Below are 13,822 nucleotides of genomic sequence, written 5' to 3'. Positions count from 1 at the left end.
TTAGATATTGATCAGTGGAATAAAGTCATTGAGCAACTAGGAACACCGTCTGCGGATTTTATGAAGAAACTGCAGCCGACCGTGAGGAATTACGTAGAAAACAGACCGAAGTACCCCGGCATCAAATTCGAAGAGCTCTTTCCAGATTGGATATTCCCATCTGAATCCGAACGAGACAAAATTAAAAGTAAGAGGCCCTTTGTTTCCTTCATCCCTGTTTCCACAGTCTGGGCACCACTCTCGGCCTCTTCAGGTCCTCGTTCTGACGCCTCTGGATGTAGGGAGATAAAATAATGGAAGCCCTCAAATAAAGTGAGGTACAGGCCAGCCTGAAGGCTTAGAGACCTGAAAGTTCTGTCCTCTACAGAATGGCCACGCTGAAATCTTTGGTCAAAATGAAAAGGTTCAAGTCCCTCTGAACCAGTCTTATGTTAATCATAGCAATTGGAAATCACAGTCTTTGGGTACAAGGAACCCTCTAGTTAAGATTCTAGCCCATAGTTGGATAAAATAAAGCTCCTCTTCCACTTCTCCCGTGCCCATCACTAAAGCTGTGATTTAAGGGAAAGGATAGATTTCTCTCCACCTCAGGGTATACTGTGCCTCCATCCGAAAAGTCCCATCTCTCCTTTGCCTACCGATGTGAACTTTAATTGCCAATATTTAGGTGAGTTACTGAGTATGTTGGTTTTTTTCTAACAAGTAATCTCTAGATTTTTTTTTAAATGTATGTTGCCAACGTTACATGCAGTTGGGCATAGGGGAGGCATCCATGAAGTGTTCGATCACGGGCAAACATGAGATCATTGTATGGCTTCAGAGGTCTATTGTAATCCGTCTGGAGGGGACATGAAGAGAAGAGCCTTCCGGTGCTCCATGCCTGCATGTCAAGAAGTGCGGCCCTTAGCTGGGCCCCTGTGCCCCCCCTAGTAGCAGCTCTCCCTAGGCACCATGTTGGCCTCCTGTTGGCCTGTGTCCCCTTGGTGCCCTGTTCCCCCTTCACCTCCCAGATCCAGAGGCAAGAAATAGAGGTCAAAAACCTGATGGTAGTGAAAGTGGTTTTTGGCTTATTTGTAAAGAAAAAGCCTTGATTGATCTGGAACCTGCCAAAAAATTTCTCAAGGTGAATACATCTCTATTCTGTCGGCACTGTCGCACTTCCTCTGTGATGTTCTGTGTTTCAGCATTCATGTATTCATCTAATCATTTGTTTGCACCCTAGCAAGTCAAGCTAGAGATTTGTTATCGAAAATGTTAGTGATTGATCCCGACAAGCGAATCTCTGTGGACGAAGCTTTACGTCACCCTTATATTACCGTTTGGTACGACCCTGCTGAAGCCGAAGCGGTAAGCCTGTGTTCCAGAAGGACTTGTTGGGGGGGCAGGGCATATGTTTCCTCGGATCTTCCATGGCTCAGTCCGAACAGCTGCATGAAGAAGGCAAGTTCTAGATTTCATTTTTTTTTTTTAAGATTTTATTTATTCATCCGACAAAGAGAGAGCACAAGCAGGGGGAGCAGCAGAGTCTCCGCTGAGCAGGGAGCTCGATGTGGGGCTCGATCCCAGAATCCTGGGATCGTGACCTGAGCCAAAGGCAGATGCTTAACCCACTGAGCCACCCAGGTGCCCACAAGTTCTAGTTTCAGAGGACTCCTGACTATAAAGAGGCCAGCGGTCGTCCGAGACTTGAGTCCCTTTTGGGACCCTTGCTCCTGGGGCCATTGGTCCATGTAGCTCAGGAGTGGACGTGCCTATGCTATGGTGACACGTTGTCTTCCTTTATACACAAGCTGGCGTGGGATCATAATGCCACCACTTATGAAGCCCCCAGCATGTGCCTGGCAGGGTGCTGCGTGCTTTGCTTATAACAGCTTGTTTAGTCCATCCAGTCAGAGAGGCTAAGAAACTTGCTGGAAGGTTCCCAGGGCAGTTCCATTTGAGAGTGTGGGCTCAGGGCCATTCTGCCTTAGCAGCAGTGGCCTGAATGCTCTCTGGCTCTAAGACGTAACTCATGGGGGCAGGCTTGCTTTAGGGCTCGCCCGTGGGCTTCACCACCACAGTGAACAGTGTTTCAAGGAGCCCCATTTATCGACATGGGCTTTTGAAGTAGGTCTTTGGAACGGTCCTGTGCGAGTCGGGGATTGGGTAAGGGGGCTCTGACGTGAAGAACTGCAAACCTGAGCCGGCATGGTCCTCATCCAGGGCGGGTCGCTAGGAAGCGGCTCATGATTACTGCTTCATAGGTACATTTGGGCAGATGCCGTGAGAATGTTTAGAGATCATGTCATTATTAAGAGGACCACAATAGCTCCTCTTTTTTTTCTTGGTTAATTTCTCCCTAATTATTTTGATTCACAAAGTGACGTAACATCGCACTTCTGAAGAAACCTTTAAGGAGCCATGTATTGAATGAAAGTCACATGATAAATAGATGAGAATCTCTCCAGTGATTTTACCGTCTTCATGCCTCATTACGTTTGTAACTGTTGACTTCACGTGTCATTTAATTTTCAGCCACCACCTCAGATATACGACGCCCAGCTGGAAGAACGAGAGCATGCGATTGAAGAGTGGAAAGGTAAAGGCAGATGGGACTTTGCCCCTCGCTCGCCTGTGCAGTCGCTTGTTGGCAGGAGCCCTTCTAGGGAAGTGGCGAGAGGCCCTGCAGCCCCTGTTAGCCCAGGTCTTCCCACTCCCTAGTAGAGCAGGAACTTGCAGATAACAGAGAAGAACCGGTATCAGCTGCATACTGTGGCTTCTGGAGACTGTGAGATTCACCAAACAGCCCACAGCCAACTAAGCTCGTAACCAGGAGGTTGAAGAGCAATTCCCTATTAAAAAGCAGAATCAGTAGGAATTGAGAACCTGGGTCAGTGCAGGTCAAACATGGCAACGTGCTCTGCCCCAGCAGATTACGTCTGCTCTCTCGGGGTGACTGGAGAGCCGGGACCTGCATGAACATGCGCTCGCCAGGGCAACACACATAGCCACACTCTGTGCCAGGGAAATGCTCAAGGCATTCTCCTCTCGGCTCACAAATGCCGAAACTCTAGGAACCCTTGATGCTTCCCTGGTAGGTTGTTTGCTTCACTTACAAGTCAGAATCAAGGAAACTAAGGTTGAAGCCAAGAAATGACTGATGAGTTTGTATAAATTTCTGGCCAGGCTGGAGGGGCTTCTCCCCCACAGATGGATACCGGCTCCATTTGGAGAACCCCGAGTAATGAGAGAAATGCTTGCAAATGGTGCGAAAACGTGTGGTACTTTCAAATGCTCCACAAGGGCCACTTTGCTAGTCCCCCGCCCCTTGTAGAACCCCCTGTGGGTACAGAACCACCTTCAGTCAGGTTGAGAAGATGTAATGTATCGAAAAGTGGGTGTTTTGGTCTAGGTAGACAGTATTATTGAGTTAACTGTATATCATGGTTAAAAATAAGGCATCACGTTGCCCTTGGAGTGGCCCCGATTAATTAGGAAGCAGGGTTCAGAGATGCAGAGAAACTGATGGAGGCTTCTACCTTGCGTGTCTGTTTGAAGAGCTGATTTACAAGGAAGTGCTGGACTGGGAAGAGAGGAGCAAGAACGGCGTGGTCAAAGATCAGCCTTCAGGTTAGTGATTGCTTTGATAGCTTGAGCCCAGTCTCCTTTTCCCCTTCCAACTTTCCTAAATGGCAGCAGCACTTGGGATGGCAGCTCACCCGGCCCTGGGTCCAAAAGCTCCTGATGGGAGGTCGGCTGCCTATCTGGGGTGTTGCAGTGGCAGCAGCTGCTGGGCTTCTGCTTCAGGGGATTAGAACTGGGTTAGAACCGGCCTACTTCCATGCTGGCCTCTGCTCCTGCCAGCTCCATCTATAGATGAGGGAGCTGAATTTCAAACGTCGCCATGGTGCATGACCCTCTGGGCAGGCCCCACCTGGCTCCAGAAGAAAATCCATGCAAATCTAAGTAAAATGCAGTCTGGTTCCCTTGTGAAAAAGCTGTTCATCTAATACTCCCGTATTTGTACTTGGCCTCCCTGGTGGCCGACTCCCCATGGAACTGTCGGAGACAGAACACGTGTGGTGTTTGCGCAGGATTGTAGGGTCCCTCATGCTTCCTGAGTGAGATCCTTCCTTGTTATATTTATTCTCTCACCTCGTCCCCCCCACCCAGAAGCCCGCACTCATGCACACGGAGACACAGACTCTTGAATTTTCTGTTCAGCATGACGTACATGCCAAGTATCTGGAGATTACGTAACTTCCGCACAGAATTAGGTGCCTGTGGTTAACAAGGCACAAATTGAAGACTGTAGGCACTGGCCTCTGAGAGTTCAAATGTTTTATTTTTGCTTGCACCAGACTAAAATACAGGCCCTAGGAAATAGCATAGTTTCATGTACCTTAAAGACTCAAAATGTCAGTTTTCAGGATATAGAAAACAAAAATAAAGTGAGTAGGAGGCCACTAATTTTTTTTCCTTTTTGTTTGTTTGTATATAGTTTTTATTTTAGCACGGTTTTCTTAATTTAAAAAGCCAACATGTAGTACATCATTAGTTTCAGATGTAGTGTTTAATAATTCATCAGTTGCATAGAACACCCTGTGCTGATCACATCACGTGCCTTCCTAATGCCCATCCCCCAGTTACCCCACCCTTCCCCTCCCTCCCCTCCAGCCACCCTCAGTTTGTTCCCTAGACTTAAGAGTCTCTCAAGGTGTGTCTCTCCATCTGGTTTTTTTCCATTGCGTTTTTATTACAAAAGAATTGTTCCAAGGTTGCTGCTTTTTCCCTTGGACAAAGTATTGATGACTATAGCTGAAACATCTGATGATCGTCGAGCCCTTATTTGGGCTTCAGCCTTTTGCGACACTGAGAGTTGTAGGACACCAACTTTCTATGAATATCTTTTTTTAAAGAGGCAGGTGTTTTTCAGCATGATAATACGCATGCATGGATATGATGTTTAGCGTCCGGGAAGAAAAGGAGGATGTTTGGGATCCTGGGCCCAGAGAAGGACTCCAGGAAAAGCTGGGCACGGGCAGCTGACTCACCACTTGTCCACACTGGCAGTGAGGCCTGGAGCCACGCCAGCTGTGGAGGGTAGGGCCCCAAGGCTCCACTGCCCAGACCCGCAGCAATGTCGTGCGTCAGATTTTATTCTCCTTGGTTTTCTTAGCACAGATGCAGCAGTAAGCAGCAACGCCACTCCATCCCGGTCGTCGTCCATCAACGACATCTCGTCCATGTCCACCGAGCAGACGCTGGCCTCAGACACAGACAGCAGCCTCGACGCCTCCACGGGACCCCTCGAAGGTTGCCGGTGATAAGGCACGACCCGCAAGCTCGTCCTCAGTGTAGGAATTCTCACTTCCATGGGCCTGAAATGCTTGGGGGTTGATGGAACCAAATAGAAAAACTCCATGTTCTGCATGTAAGGAACACGATGCCTTGCCCCTGCTCAGTTCCAATAGGATTGCCTGCCTAGATTTCACAGTGAAGCAGACTGTGTCTGAAGAACACAAGTGCGAGCCACACTCGTAGAGAAGTTGTGCAAGGTCATTTCAGGTGAGCAATTAGAGTAGATGATTTTGTTTTACTTTTTTTTTAAGTTGTACAGTAATTGTGACAGTTTCTCATCCTCTGTAACCGTTGGGGAATTATATGCATGTGACCACGTGTGCTTGCTCAGGCTTGCCCTCTAGCACTTTGGAAATCAGTATTTAAATGCCAAATAATCCTCCAGGTAGTGCTGCTTCTAGAATTCTCTCTTAATCCTCTTGAGTAATTTAGTGTCTGTCCAGGAAAAAACAGGTTTATGTGTATTAATTGGCCACCATCATATTATCATATCTTACCTTCTTTTATGGTATGATTTATTCTATCTTTTGTATTTCAGAAGGAATATAATTAAATCTATTTAATAAATAAAAAAAATACAACTTTTCTTAAATCTGTCATGTTTTGGGCTGAGAATTATCATTGCTAAAACCAAGACACCTCTGTGGACACTGTTTTCTCTAAATTGTCTTAGTCTGGGATGACTGTACCTTTAGCTTTATTGCAAGATAAAATTTTCCGTTTTGTGCTGCTTGAGACATATATGCCTTTACAATCCTAATCTACCCTCGCTCCTTTCTCCTGGTCTTCTGGACTCATTAATTTAAACTGCCACCTAAAACTTCACCTTCTTTGTTAGATGCCTAACACTCCATGTCAATAACATGACGGCAGATTCTCAAATCCATTAGTGGTGAGAGTAGAATTTGACAAAACGGTCACTGAAGATGACTGCAGTGACTTCCTGAGCACTTGCTCCCTCCGAGACTGGTCAGGGTCCTTCCCCGAGAGAGGCACATCTCCAGGGCAGCGTTTCGGTCTCCAACCTAACGCTCTTACACAATTTTCTTTTTTTGCCCACCCCACCCCACTCCCCAGCTTGGATCTGTTTTAGGAAGCAAGGTGAATCAGAATGCCTCTGGGATGGTGGTGTTTTCCAGTTGGTGGAACATTTCCTTTTCCTAAAGGGAAACCCATGGATCTTCTGGGAAACCCCCTCATGGGGTTGTAGAGGAAAAACCCTTAGGAGTAGTGATTAACTCTTGAGTATTTTCTGACTTAAAACTGCTCACCTGAAATTGATGCTTTCAGATTCTGATGTGGATATCACTAGGAGTTCCCTAAGCTAGAGTACTGGATTATCACAGCGGAACTGGGCTCACCCTGGTCACATTTTGGCCCCCTGTGCTCACCGTGCTTATCCCTTGAGCTTCTTCTGTTACAAATTCATATCCCGTGTTTAACTCTTTGGGAAACTATTGGGTCAACATTCTACAGAATGTGTTCTGAGGAGGAACTTGGATAAGAAAGTTTATTATAAATGTTATCTAAAACATAGGATTATCTCCGTCACTTGCATCTCATTGGTTGGTCTTATCTGTGGAGACTGGAGCCCTTGATGAACAAAATTCATGTTGAAGTAACAGTTTTATGTTGTGAGGTTTAGACATATTCAAATACAAGATGGAAATGCTACTTGGATTGAAGCAGAAACACCTATGATATGGCTTAGGATGGCTTTGGTTTCGGAGGCCTGATGATACAGTGAAGAAAGTTATCGTTAACCAAATATAAACATCTTAAAACGGCCTTCTATCTAATATATGTTCTTTAAAAATGAGTATCTGGGGTGCCTGGGTGGTTCAGTTGGTTGGGCAACTGCTTTCGGCTCGGGTCATGATCCTGGAGTCCTGGGATCAAGTCCCACATCGGGCTCCCTGCTCAGTGGGAAGTCTGCTCCTCCCTCTGACCTTCTCCCCTCTTGCCTCTCATGCTTTCCCTCTCTCTCTCTCTCAAATAAATAAATAAAATCTTTTAAAAAAAAATGTGTATCTGCTCTAGGCCTCTACGGTGGCCAACGCAACATGGGGATGCTGAGGGCACACAGGGCTCTTACTTCTGAGGGCCCCTTTGTGAGTAGAGCTGGGTGCCCCTGCAGACTGGCTTTCTGCTCACTTCTTCCTCCTCCGTGTATTCACAGGGGAAGCCTGTGTCCCTGTGGATGGGCTTCCTGCCATGCCCACCTTCAGTAGAAATACCTCACCCCACACCAGGGTCCTCCCTCCTGAGCCGAGATGCGCCGGGGTCCTGGTGCAGTATAGACAGTTTCAAACTGCTCTAGAGGGATGAGGGCCGACGTTGGAAAAAGAACTAAAACGTGCTCAACTTTCTCGTCTTTTCTATTTTATTTTTGTAATTTATATTGTACATAACCCTGGAAATAACTACTTTGGACACATATTTTTATAAGCCAGGAAATTTATCATTAGCCTGGGACTTGGACTAGGTTTCTTTTATCCGTTGGCTTCATTTTTAGTTAAAAAGGAAATGACTGCCTCCCTTCGGTTGGGTCTTGACCTCCAGTGCAGGTTTCTGAGAGTAGATGGGGTCTCTAAGAGCAGGAGAACATTCTAGAAACACAGACTGCTCAGTATTGATCAGTCGGGATCATGGAAATGGCAGTGAGGCTCTGTTCTGTCTGGGACCCAAAACCCAGAGCCTCTGAGCGGGAAGGAGCAAACCCTTGGCAGGGCCCCTGCTGATGCCCAGAGGCCCTGGCTGGACCGCTGGCTGGGACACTGGTTTAATCCATATGCAATGCCCTGTCTGTCATGGTGACTATGTGTGAGTTCGGTAGATTTCTAGCGTCATCCTCGGGTGTTCATGCTGGCAGCCAGTACAGGCATGACCTTCAGGCTGCAGCTCTCAGAAGTAACGTTGCTTAATGTCTTATAATAAAATACACCATGTGTGTCTTGATTGGTGGAAATAATACAGATACATTTTTAAAGAGAAGAAGTGTAAAGTATGTCTGGTTTTTGTGTGGTTTTAAGTGACACTTGGCTTATTTTCTACATCACCATCTCTGATTACAGAGATGAACTCGGGTCAGTGCTGGTGTATCATCTCCATCAATATTAGCAAATGTTGTTAATTGGCAGGCAAACAATTTCTTTTATGTCTTTGACTGAAGATGTTTCTGCAAACTCTGCATCTCAGTTTTCAGAAATATGCAAGTATACACAATCAAATATCCTGAGTACTGGCATAAGCATTTTCCTCACAGGGCGTGGCCGGTGGGTCCCCACCTGTCATGCTTAGAACCGTTCCCACTGCCTGTCTGCTTGTGGTTTTGTACACGGGATTAGCCACTTGGATTTTGCTTCTGGGTTTGAGGAGCTTTAAGATGTCCACTCCTCAGGGTTGCCCGGGTGGCTTAGTCAGTCTGGCATCCGACTCTTGATCTCTGGGTCAGGAGTTCAAGCCCCACATTAGGCTCCACACCCAGTTCACTACTTAAAATGGTAGGACTAACAGGGCCCTCAATGGCTTTCTCTTTTATGCTTAAAAGAGCCAGAATCATTCCAGATAAAGGAGTATCGGACTGATTTATAAAGTTCTCTAGAGAAGGAAAACATTTCTCTTAATATGGGTCTGGGCCCCATTTCTCTCTCTTGCCCCCATTCAGACTTTCAATGCAGACGGTAAAAAAAATCCTTTTTATTTATTAACTGAAATGGTTAAGTATAGTCGTGGGGGGGGCGGGGTTTGGTGGGGAGAAGGGTAATCTTTCAAAATAACCTAACATTGTCCCGATGCTCCTATGGCTCTTCGTATGAATTTAAGCGTAAGGTTCCCTCTGGCAATAAGGCAGTCACTGAATATTTTGTTTTCAGACCAGGAAAACTGGTAACAAACAGAGAGTGGCCAGTCATGTCTTGTTGAAACCATCTGTGACCAGGATTTAGGAAGAATGTGCCTGTCACAGCCATGGGGAAGTTGTCCTTCAGCGAGTTCTCAAGGCCCTGGGTCACACTCCTTCACGCTTTGAAAGAGCCAGGCTTTGGGGGCCCAGAGTCCTTGTGAACAAGGGTATTTGCTACCATCCCCTCTCTGCGGGCACTTGAAAGTTGGAAGGGAAGTTGGAGTGAGTTCTCTAACACAGCCCCAGACCCAGGGAGGAGTGGGGAGGGAGTGCAGGCTTGCTGGTCTGCACACTGCCTTGTGTCCTGCAGGTGCAAAACTCACTCTTCTTTTAGCCATAAGCCCTGTTAGGGGGTCTGAAGCAAACGGTGTCCCTCCCCCAAGAAAAATGCCATGAACACCAAATTCTGCCACACTTTCTGAGGAGTCCTGGGCCCTGGCGGATACCATGTGAAGAGCCCCATTCTGCGTTCTCCAGGAACAGCTTCTGGAGGCTTCCTGTGCACGGAGGGAAGCAGAGCCTGCAGGGGAAGGCCCTTCCGCTCTCACCAGCCAGGACACTTGAACACGGATGTTGGGGATGTCTTCACTCTGAGCCCCAGCACTAGTCGGTAGTCTCAAAAAGAGGACATAAGGGTTCAGGTCCAGGGAAATGCATCATTTCTGTGATTCGTTCCATGTGGAATTTAAGGGCAAGACTGAGAGGAGCTCTAGGTTTATAAGACAGACTTCAGGGAGACACAGAAAAAATTAAATCCATCTTTTCCAAGAAGTAGTTCGTGCTGTGCTTTGAAATAAACTGAACTTGCCACCGAAATCCCTATTTAAATTGTCTGTTCTCCAGTAATAGTTTCTGCCCTTCTCCCAAAACTCCTCTGACTCTCTTAGATTCCTATAAGCATGCTTTCCCCTTCATTTCATTTGCTCACTTGGCTTTCATAAAGCCTAACCATGGGAGGAGAGACCTTTCAGTCTACCCCTTGTTCAGGGCGGGAAGGCACCTGAGGCCACCCAGCCTCCGCTCACAGGGCTTTAACGAAGGGAAGGCCCTCCCTGCAGAATTCTGTGTGGTTTTGGCCATCAGGAAGTTCTTTTTTAAACAGAACTGAAACCTATTCCCAAGGCTTCCACGGCTGGAGCCCCAGGCCTTTCCCTTGGGTGAGACAGAGGGAGTCCTCCGCTGGTTGAAAAGGTAGGCCACAAGTCTTCATTCCTCTGACTTCAGCTCAAAGTTCCTCCAACCCTCTCCCTTTGGCCCCCAGAGCCTCATCACCTCGGTACACCCTACAGATGTGGGCCCCAAGTGAATGGAATATTCCAGATACAGCCTGAGCAGCGAGCATGCTTGGCAAGCGAGTCTTCCCCAGCCAAGTAACACCATCACAGAGGGCCTGAACCTTCCCAGCCATGTCGCCCCCGACCCCTATAGTCCGTCAGAGTCCCTGGATTCCTGCCATGACTGTTAGTCCCGATTCTGTCAGACTTCATGAGCCTTCCATCTGCCAGCCAGTGACATCTGTCAGTTTTAGAAGCACGAATGTGCCTTCTGAAAATTCATCCAAGTGGTGACTAACACCACTGAGCAGGAGGACAGAGCCTCGAGGCGGACCCTAGCAGTCACAGAGAGGGACCCATGTGGCCAGCACATTGTCCCCGCCTCAGCGGGGTCCCTCTGCCAACAAGGTCAGGAAGAAGCATCTCAGTGGGACTCCACCAAGATATCCCAAGAGCACTTCATCACATCTTGAGAAAAAGGAGTCTGTCACACACCCTGGTGCTCAGTGTTCCTGCTTTGGTTTTCTCTTGGGAGGAGCCAGCAGGAGACGCTGGCTTCCTCTTCGAAATCTGCACTCTAGACAGCCATTGGCCACTCAGAAGACAAGACCAGTTGTTGTCCCACGTCCACAGGTCAGGGAGTGGGTAGAGGAGCAGGGTTAGGGTTAGGGCCCAGCCCTCTGCCTGACTCCCATGGGAGCTCGATGCAGTGTGGCCTCTCTCCATCCCTCTGCTCCCTTCCCCACCTCCACCTCACTCATGTTAGTGAGCTCACAACCCGACATCACCCTCGAATTGCTCCCCCTTTGCAACAGAAATCAAGCATCGACTGTATTCACTTTCTCCACCTCCTTGCCTCCCATCTGCTCCCTATTTTAAAAAATGTAAAATGCATATATTCTCTCTCTCTCTCCCTGTATGTGTGTGTGTGTGTGTATATAGACATACATATATATGTATGTCTATATACACACACACATGTATATACATGTATATATGTATATACATATATATGTGTATATACATATATGTGTGTCTATGTATATATGTATATACATATATATGTGTGTATGTGTATATATATATATATACATATATATATATATAAGAAAGTATAATCAAGGATGAGAAACTAAACATATGTATTCCCACATTCAGAGATGACCACTGTTAATAACCTTACTATGTGGTTTTCTGTGGACATACACACGTCTAGATGGTTGGTTTGTTGGTTTGTCTTTGCCCAAATGAGGTCATACATACATGCTTTTTATAACATGCATGCTTCATTTACCGATCTCCAGCTGTCCATGTCTGTAAGTCCTCATCTGCCCTAATACCTAGGCCTTGGGATTTCCCCAGTGTCCCCAAAGTCTTTTATTAGTGTATCTGGCCCTTGCGTTCCTGGTGCCTAGTTTCTACCTGTCATGTCCTTAAGAAACTGTTGATCCCCCCACCCCCACAACACCGGCCCGTGGTCACTGGCATGCTGTCCTGTCAATGAGGGCCCCCTCTAGCCCCATGTGGCCGCTTCCACGGGGGTATACAGACCATGCTCCCCACCTCCAGCATTTTCTGGATCTGCAGGCTTTATCTAAAGGTTCAACCGATACACATGCATCTTTTAGTTATAACACACCTGAGTGATACTGTGTCCTTTGTCCGAGCTCCCATCTGAAGACACTTCATTCTTTTTAACCCACCATCAGTGATGCTAAAATTGCCCTCTGGGTTTGGGGTGTCTCCGGCCCAGTCCTGCATCATTACAACTGCACACAGTCACAGTGTCTCCCCCTCTGACCAGAAAGTCAGGCATGTGGGTTCACTTTCAGGGTGCCCCATCCACCACATACCATAGGTGGCTGCCACGAGCAGGAGTCTTATGGGAGCTCTTGACCGCAAGAGGGATTTTGATGCCACCATTCCCCCGACACGGTTTCCTGGACTCTGCTGTCAGGGGAGCCTCATGGCATCCGCTGGGGCTGCTTGGTGGCCCACAGGTGAGGCCAGGCTGAAGGGTGGGCTCCAAGCCTCTTCCTTCTCTTCAGCCACCAGTTCTCAGAGCAGGACATGGGTTTAATCGTCGCTCCGAGTGGTCTCACAGGAGGGTTTGTTTTCTCTTCTTGTTGAGTATATTCCTGTCATTCTTTTTGAGACTTAAGTTGTGACTGGGGAAGATCCTCAATTTCTGATTCCCACCAATCCTCTGACCTCATTAAGCTTTTTTAACTTTTTATTTTGAGTTAGTTTCAGAATGGGGACTCCTGGCGGGCTCAGTTGGTAGAGCGTGTGACCCTTGATCTCAGGGTCGTGAGTTCAAGCCCACTTTGGGGCTGAAGCCTATTGAAAATTTAAAAATCATAATAATGGAGTAGTTTCAGAGTGACAGAAACGTCGCAACCATAGTTCAAAGGATTCCTGTGTAACTTTCTCCACCTGGGTTCCCCGGATATTAACATTTTACTATATGCACATTAGCCTTCTCCATCTGTATACGTGCAGAGGACATGCCTGTGTCCGTACATATATACATTTCTGCTGATACACATAATCACAGATCCCTCCCTCCTGCTTGTTACATACAAGCAACCAGACTTTTTAATATCTGCAAATTCATGCAGAATCCCCTGTAGACAAAGGCACAAGGACGCATAGACACATATGCACATGAACTCCTGTGTATCAAAAGTGGACGTGTTCATAGTGTTTATAATAAGGAGGGTTCATGGGGTAAATGGGTCCACACGACTTGAGAGAAACCTACTGAAGAATCAGTGTGGGTGTGTATGAAGTGACTGACAGTACCACAGAGAGAAATTAAAAAATAGAGTTAGAAGGCGCTCCTCTCAGAAACTGACAGGTCAAGCAGGTGAAAAATGAGCGAAGATCTAGAAGGTTGGAATGCCACAGTTATGTAACTTGGGCTTACACAGAATATTACACCCAACAGGCAAATTCCCTTTCGTGACGCAGAGAACTTAAAGGAAAACTGACTGCGTACCACGCCACAGAGGGCACCTCAGTAAATCTCAAAGTCCCTAATACACAGCTGTTTTTCTATGATATTGCAATAAAATTCAAATTAAATTTGAAAAGACCTTCCACATCTGGGGACTAAGCAGGACATGATAAGCAACCTACATGAAAGAGGAAATTGTAAGGAAAAATGGAGAACTCCCAAAAAGTGCACAACGTCTAAAAAACATGGCATACAAAATCTGGTAGTTCCCAGCTAAGGCTGAAATACATTTATCAAAAACAAGACAAGTTGTTCAAACTGAGTTCAGTATCCAGCGCGGGCGAT

General features: G+C 46.9%; 1 protein-coding gene across 4 annotated transcripts in view; it reads left to right on the top strand.

Moving 5' to 3' along the window:
• The window catches only part of MAPK9 (mitogen-activated protein kinase 9), a 49,183-nt gene extending 42,055 nt beyond the window's left edge, over positions 1-7,128 (top strand). For 3 of the 4 annotated variants that reach the window (XM_004758990.3, XM_004758988.3, XM_013059681.2), the window contains 5 exons: positions 5-187; positions 1,223-1,347; positions 2,515-2,578; positions 3,538-3,609; positions 5,164-7,128. In XM_004758990.3, the coding sequence (XP_004759047.1) occupies positions 5-187; positions 1,223-1,347; positions 2,515-2,578; positions 3,538-3,609; positions 5,164-5,306 (587 nt within the window). In that variant the 3' untranslated portion in view covers positions 5,307-7,128. Of the gene's footprint in view, positions 1-4; positions 188-1,222; positions 1,348-2,514; positions 2,579-3,537; positions 3,610-5,158 lie in introns of all 4 variants that reach the window. The other variant, XM_004758993.3, reaches the window with a different exon arrangement.
• The last annotated feature ends 6,694 nt before the right edge of the window (positions 7,129-13,822 follow it).

This window comes from Mustela putorius, unplaced genomic scaffold, assembly GCF_011764305.1.
Source record: "Mustela putorius furo isolate JIRA1106 unplaced genomic scaffold, ASM1176430v1.1 tig00003923_pilon_pilon_pilon, whole genome shotgun sequence".
NCBI lineage: Eukaryota > Metazoa > Chordata > Mammalia > Carnivora > Mustelidae > Mustela > Mustela putorius.
Note: the sequence above shows the minus strand (reverse complement) of the source record. Positions and strands in the feature narration are given on the sequence as shown.